Source organism: Mauremys mutica, chromosome 4, assembly GCF_020497125.1.
Source record: "Mauremys mutica isolate MM-2020 ecotype Southern chromosome 4, ASM2049712v1, whole genome shotgun sequence".
Classification (NCBI taxonomy): Eukaryota; Metazoa; Chordata; order Testudines; family Geoemydidae; genus Mauremys; species Mauremys mutica.
The window spans coordinates 12,276,007-12,283,996 of record NC_059075.1 but is presented as its reverse complement, the minus strand read 5'-3'; the positions used below and the strand labels follow the sequence as shown (position 1 = coordinate 12,283,996).

General features: G+C 39.4%; 1 protein-coding gene across 8 annotated transcripts in view; it reads right to left on the bottom strand.

Moving 5' to 3' along the window:
• The window catches only part of KIAA0586 (KIAA0586 ortholog), a 117,638-nt gene that overhangs the window by 50,677 nt on the left and 58,971 nt on the right, over window positions 1–7,990 (bottom strand). For all 8 annotated transcript variants that reach the window (XM_045014226.1, XM_045014225.1, XM_045014224.1 and 5 more), the window contains 3 exons: window positions 1,402–1,595; window positions 1,098–1,216; window positions 210–394 (listed from right to left, as the gene is read on the bottom strand). In XM_045014226.1, the coding sequence (XP_044870161.1) occupies window positions 210–394; window positions 1,098–1,216; window positions 1,402–1,595 (498 nt within the window). The remainder of the gene's footprint in view (window positions 1–209; window positions 395–1,097; window positions 1,217–1,401; window positions 1,596–7,990) is intronic.

Sequence of the window (7,990 nt, the reverse complement as noted above, 5' to 3'; positions counted from 1 at the left end):
AAGAACTCAAGTTTTGAAAAGTTAAATTTGTTTAAACCTTGTTACTTATTGGGATTTACTGTAACCAAGAAGCCACAACATGCTTGTTCTGATTCAGAATCACTTTTCAATGTCTTCATATTGCATGTAACCAAAATCCCGGGATTAAAAAAATAAATCCTAACATCCTCATAACTACAACTGGAAACAATAATAAAATTCACTCTTACTGGCAAGACTGTCGTGCTTTGAAGAACATTTGCAGCAGGAATTGCTTTCTGAGCCTCCCTGTCACCCAGCATGATGGCAATAGTCTCAGTAAGAGCTTCATTCACAAAATGACTAATCATTTCTGAGTTCACTGGCACACCAGCGCTGACAAAGAGCTGAAATCCTCCACCACCTGCTGCCTCAACTAAAAAAGAAAACACACAAAACCCAAATTCAAATTTTACTCTTGATATGGAATGTATCATACTGCCGAGATATAACAATATAACAATATGCTTAGCAATTTGCATCTTCAAAGAACTTTACATACATTAACGAACTCTCAAGCACTCTTGTGAGAAAGTATTATTCCTATTTTACAGATGAGGAAACTGAGGCAGATGGCTTGTCCAAGGCCGCAGAGGGAGTCAGTGTAAGGGCTGAGGTGAGACTCTGGGAGTCCCTATGTCTTTCTCTTATGTATGTTTATAAGGCAGGCATTTATTTGATATGCCTTTCTTCACAAGAGAGATAAAGACAGTCACCCTTGTAGTCTAGCAAAAGTACAATGCACAGCTGCACTTTGATTTACATGGAAGGAGGGCTACCAGAATTTGGTTTGCAAAGCTGGCCCATTTGTGGAATGTTCTTTATCAATTAATCATGGTAATTTGCTTTTATTGGCCTGATGACCCCTTTCTTCACCTCCGCATGTGCACAAACACACATCTTTTCTGTGCATTAGTTGATCAGTTTTGTACGTTTAACACCTCTTATGGCTTAGACAGTTAAAACTCCCTAACCAAGCTGTTAAAATACCTTTTAGCCCAAATTTGAGATGGATCGCCATTGGTCCCATCTGCCTTCAGGCTGGAAAGCAACTGAGAACAACTACAATTCCTACTTACCAATGTCAGAGGTTACAGCCTCACTCTCTTCACTGTCTGATGCACTCACACTGGGCACTCTTTCCTGCTGGACGGGGTACATCCCGCTAATAATTCGTGCCATTACTTCTTGTTCCACCCTGACAAAACAAAACTTTTGTATTTCTACCAGCAATTCTCTGAGACAGCCAAATTGACAGCATTCTCAATATATAGGGAAAACTTAGTAAGACAAAGGGAAATAGTTAAAAAAACAAAACAAACGTGTGTTGATTATGTATTTCTTGCTGCTATTTTATTACCTTCACCCTGACAGGAAACTCACCAGCTAATCAACCTATTTTCTAAAGTTTCCCTCCTTTCAATGATTTCATCCAGAATATCAGCTGGCTGTTGAGAAGCAGGAGCAGTTGGGGGAAATGGAGGGCCATTATATTTTGGAGAAACAACTTCAGTTTGTCTATTAAATTCCAGGATTGGTTCAGACAATTCTGGGATTCCATCCTCCTCCTCCTGATCCTAGTTACAATAAAAGCAAAGAGACAGCCTTAAGGATTTTTGCTTTATAAAATAGTTACAGTTGTGTTATACTATTCTATGCACACGCTTTCCTTTTACCATTTTGCAGTTAATATACAATATATCAAGACTACTAACCCATAAATCTGTGCAGTTATAGTGGTACAGAAGTAATTACATAAAACAGGATTTAGGTCTCCTGCCTGTGGTGCATGAGGCAGGAAGATAAAGGATGACTGCAATACCTCGGAAATGTACTTGCAACATTTTAACTGAAGAAACAGTGGGTGAGGTAGTATATATTTTATTGGACCAACCTCTGTTGGTGAAAGAGACAAGCTTTTGAGATTACACAGAGCTCTTCTTTAGGTCTGGGAAAGGTACTCAGAGTGTCACAGCTAAACACAAGGTGGAACAGACAAGGAGTAAACACATGTTGCAAGAGGCTAATTAAGATGAAGCAGGCAGTTCACAGCTCTACAGTCATAGGATAGGAGGAGGATTAATGGGTTACAGATTGTTGTAATGAGCCATAAATCCAATGTCTTTATTAAGTTCATGATTTTTAGCGTCTAAAAGAGTTATTAATTTTAAGTTCTTGTATTTGTCTTCTGAAGGTGTTGTGCGAGGTCAGATATGAAGGGATCATTTTGTGAAAAGTCTTCATCCACGGGTGATAAGGTGTTTTTTTCTTTGATCATTTTTCTGTGTGAGTTCACTCGAGAGCAAAGAGATTGTCTGTTTTACCCACATAATTGCTATTAGAGTGTGACACTGACAGACCAGGTGCCAGCTCATGACAAGGCCACTAGGCCTCATTGAGCACTGAACCAGTCTGGCTCACCTGTGTGTTAGTATTGTTAAAATAGACATTAAGTTGATAAGAATGTGTATAGTGTTTAGACTTGATGAAACACCTGTAGGATGCTGCATGTATTGATCTCATTTATAAATTCTCTAGCCCAGGGGTCGACAACCTTTCAGAAGTGGTGTGCCGAGTCTTCGTTTATTCACTCTAATTAAAGGTTTTGCGTGCCAGTAATACATTTTAACATTTTTAGGCCTCTTTCTGTAAGTCTATAATATATAACTAAACTATTGTTGTATGTAAAGTAAATAAGGTTTTTAAAATGTTTAAGAAGCTTCATTTAAAATTAAATTAAAATGCAGAGCCCCCCGACCAGTGGCCAGGACCCGAGCAGCGTGAGTGCCACTGAAAATCAGCTCACGTACCGCCTTCAGCACGTGTGCCGTAGGTTGCCTACCCCTGCTCTAGCCCATGGTATAAAGTTACACTGGGTGTTTTCATTGTAAACCTCTGTAACTGTGTAACTCACCAGACAAGAAAGAAGCATTAATTAGTGTAACGTGCTGGTCCTGCACACAGGAAGGTCCACGGAAACCAAATGATTGTGAAACATCAAAGGACAAAGACTTTCCTGATTGCCCGCCCCACCCCCGCCCCATACATGAAGAGGAGACAGGAGCCAACACTTGTTCCATCCGTTTGAACTCTGGGGGAAGGAAATAAAAATCCCTGACCAGAAAGAACTGCATCACTGTGCTGCTTGGAATTTGGAGAGGGCAACATTTCTAAGCATAAGCAAGGTATCACTAAGCTACTTATCTTGGGTTAGCCCTAAAGGGCATATAGAGTTTGCACATTACAATAGCATCTATTACTTTTTGAAATCTAAGAATGTAACTCATTTGTGTGTGTATGTTTGCCTGCTTTAACCTTGTAAATAACTCTCATTTCTTTTTCCTAGTTAATAAACCTTTAGTTAGTTTAATATAGGACTGGCTACAAGCCTTGTCTTTGGTGAAAGATCTAAGGTACAACTGACCTGGGGTAAGTGACTGGTCCTTTGGGGCTGGGAGTAACCTGAATACTGCTGTGATTTTTAGTGTAAGTGACCATCTATCACAAAGGCAGGCTTGCCTGAGTGGCAAGATAGACCAGAGTGGCCAATGGGACTGTCTGTAACTCCATGTTAAGGCTGTTGTAGTGCTTGAGGAGTTCACAACTTGATACTTGGTTAGTGTAATCTAAGGACAGAACACTCAACCAGTTTAGGTTTTGTGCCCTGTTTCTTAACAGTCTGCCCTGAGGTTGGTACTCATGCTTGTGAGCCACTGTAGACAGCTTGACATAGGGCATTTAGTGCACTGGATGAGGTACACCACATGTTGTGATAGGAATGTGTAGGACCCATGGATCTTGAAAGGTGTGCTGTGGGGAGTATTGATCATATGGAGATAGGTCTGCAGGGTTCTGCTAATGTTGTTATGGCTCCATTACCTATCAATCAACCTCCCTCTAGAACACACCCACACCAGTACCAACTTCCTGGACACCACTATCAACTTCAACAATAGAACTCTACAGGCAACTATATAAAAGAAACCCACGGATCACCATACCTATCTTCACAGATCTACTAACCACCCCAAACACACCAAGAAAGCTTTTATCTATAGCAAGGCACTAAAATAACACAAAATATGATCCGAGGAGAAAGTCCTGGATAAATAGCTCAACATTTCTAAAACTGCTTTCACTCACACAAGGACACTCCACCAAAGAAGTAGATTGCATCAAGGAATGGGCCAACAAAATGCCCTGAGAGAACCTGTTTCAATACAGGAAAAATAAAGCCACTGACCAGACACCCATAGTTGTCACCTACCATCCCACATTGGAACCCAGGCAGGGTATTGTTAAACAATTACAACTGATGCTCAATGGGGACTACCTGAGCCCCCTCTTCTGACTTTCAAACAACCCTCCCACCTCACCCTGCTCATCATCAGAAGCAAGCTCCCCACAGACCAGGACATACCAACTCAAAGCAGCACCAGACTCTGCCAGAACAGATCCAAAACCTACAGACATATCTCCACTACTGTGGTGACCAATATTGCCCACAACACACCTTTCAAGATCCAGGGGTCATACACACGCCTATCAATACGCGGTGTACCTCATCCAGTGCACTAAATGCCCCAATAACAACTAAGTGGGTGAAACCAGACAATCACTACACACTCAAATGAACTCACACAGAAAAATGACAAAAGACAAAAAACACCCCATCACCTGTGAGCAAACACTTTTTGCAAAATGATCATTTCATATCTGATCAAGCAGTCTTCATCCTCAATAGAAACCTGCGCAACACCTTCAAAAGATGAGCCTGGGAACTTAGATTCATAATTCTGCTACATATCAAAAATTATGAACTTACTAAAGACACTGGATTTATGGCTCATTACAGCAATCTGTAACCCACTTATCCTCCTTCTGTCCTAGGGGTGTTAACTGTCCACTGCTTCTTGAATAGTCTCTTGCAACATGTGTTCCACTTTTCTATTCCACTTTGTACTTAGCTGTGACACTCAAGAACCTTTCCTGGACCTGAAGAAGAGCTCTGTATAAGCTCAAAAGCTTGCCTCTTTCAACAACGGAAGTAGGTCCAATAAAAAATATTACCTTAGCCACCTTGTCTCTCTAATATTGTGAGACCGATATAGCTACAGCAACACTGCAATTACAGCTGAAGTCACTTGTAATATGCATCTCAGAAATGCTGTCCTATAGTACGGATTTTCAATCTTTCCATGGATATCCATTTTCTGCAGAATTTACGCTTTTATTTAAAATAAGTTTCAGTACCATCTGGCTGTGAAGATACAGACCAAAATGTGAATTTATTGAGTACACCAGCAGGTAAACTATAGCTCTAACAGATGTGTCGTTATCTTGGAAGCTTAATGGTAATTTAAATACACACATTTATTTTTTCACTACATTTATTTGCTGAAGAGTTAGAAGGGATTTCTAAGCAATGAACTGCAAGACTAAAAAGCTTAATTTTCTGACCCTGCACCCCTTTTGTTTTTTGTTTCTTTGTGTTTTTGCACAAGCCTCTACACAGAATCATGGCCAATCATGCATATCATACCACACTGTAACGCTTAACAGAGGCACCACCAAGGACCAGATCCTGCAACCTTCGTTTAGCAGGTAAAATTTTTTACTTATCCAAATAGTAAGAATCATCCAGGGGTGAACACTTTTCACAAAGCGATCACTCTATATCTGACCTCTCAGCCCTCATTTTCAAAGGAAACTTGCACAACACTTTCAAAAGATGAGCCTGTGAGCTTTAATTCAAAGCTTTGTTAGACACTAAAAATCATGGACTGAACAGAGATACTGGATTTACGGCGTATTACAACAATCTATAACCCACTAACAAGACCCCCAGCTGGTCAGCCTGCTCCTTTCCTCCTTATCACTAAAGGGGTGTTAATGGGTCACTTCACCGTGAATGGCCCCTTGAAATATGTGTTAACTACTTATGCTAAACAATCTGTTCCACCTTGCATTTAGCTGTGACACTCTGAGGCTGTGTCTACACTAGCACTTTTGTCGGTATACGTTATGTCGCTTGGGGGTGTGAAAAAAAATCACACCCCGAGAGACACAAGTTACAGCGACAGAAGCGCCGGTGTGGACAACACTGTATCAGCGGGAGACGCACTCCCACCAACATAGCTACTGTCACTCGTTGGAGGTGGTTTAATTATGTCAGTGGGAGAGCTCTCTCCCGTCAGCATAGAGCGACTACATGGGAGATCTTACAGCAGTGCAGATGCATTGGTACAGATGTGCCGCTGTAAGCTCTTTAGTTTAGACATTACCTGAGTAAGTTTCCCAGTCCTGAAGAACAGCTCTGTGTAAGCTTGAAAGTTTGTCTCTCTCACCAACAGAAGTTGGTCCAATACAAAATATTATCTAGTTCATTTTATCTCTCTTGTAAGAATTACTCACATGAGTAAGACCTGAAGGACTGACCCATAAGGTTATGTCTACACTACAATGAAAAACCCAAGGCTGGTGCAAGTCAGCTGATTCGCGCTTGCGGGGCTTGGGCTGCAGGGCTGTTTCATTGCAGTATAGACTTTCAGGCTTGGGCTGGGGCTCGGCTCAAGGAATCTGTGAGGTGAAGGATCCCAGAACTCAGGCTAAGAGCGAAAAGGGAGCAAGCACTTCCACCCTGATATTAAGGTTTCTCTCCCAGTCTTCCGCGCCACTAATTTTTAAGTATTTTAAAATTGAAAAATGTAATAAAGCTCCATACTGGGTACGTGGAAGGGAGGGGGAAGAATGTGCTGGGTTTTTAAAAAGATGTTCTCTTAAATAATGCATAACTTACAAAATAGACATATCAACATGATATTCACATTTGGATTGCACCAAATAGAAATCTTACCCAAAAAATTCTATATGCACTATTCTGTAAAATAATTTATTACATTTAAACTCAAATAAGGGTGCCATAGCATCTTAAAATTACTCTGGATGACTTGTGAGTTGATAAGCAATTCATTCTATTGGGCTATATGCATTCATAGCCATAATTCATTCTCTCAGTGAATTTACAAATTCCTCTGTCCAGTGTTTCATTATGCATGTTCTTTCTACTGACTGCATTAACTCTTATAAATTTTCTTTTAGCTCTCCCATTTAATATAATATTTTCTAAAGTGTTTAAAATGCAGACATCTGGATTAAATAAACTAAGTATATGCAATAAATCTCACATGTAACTAATAGCTTCTGGCTAAGACTTCAGCGCTTTTTCAACATTTCCAGAACATATACATAAGATTTAAAAAAATATTTTTATTAGTATACCAATCTAAACAGGGAATTATATATTATACTCATTTTGGGATAATACATAATCTTCACTGAAAATTAAATACAAAAATAATGTTCAGTATTTAATTATACAGACCAAAACTATTAATATGTCATCTTCCAGTCTCATTCTGAATGATCTGTAGTTAATTCTGCATTTCACCTCCTAAGGGACCTTTGAAAATATCTATCATGACTACCAATCAAAAAAATGACAAATTAGAAGTTATTTTAGTCCTAGTTGGAATATTAATCATTCTACTTTTCAAAGTATCAAGTTGAGGCCATCTCTATTTAGATCTCGAAAGTATATTCACATAATGTTATAGAAATAAAAAATGGCAGAAATGATCAGGTAAAATATGACAATTCTGTTTTAACAGTGAAAAATATATTAATAGTCTCTTATCAAAGTTCTCCAATAACTTAATCATGAATTTATTTTTTGACACTTGATTTTCAAAGGCTTTCATGGTGTAGGCCTTGGCTACATTAAACCATTTTTTAATGGGAAAAATGCAGTTCCATCTAAACTGAAATGCTTTGCAAAAATCTTGATTTTGCCACAATTTCATTTAGAGGAAAAAGGAGGGGAATGTTCTGACAATGGTGAAACATCCTGTTTCAACATTTCTGCTGGTCACACCCTCTGCTCCAACTTGTTAACAGACCGTTGATTCCAAAG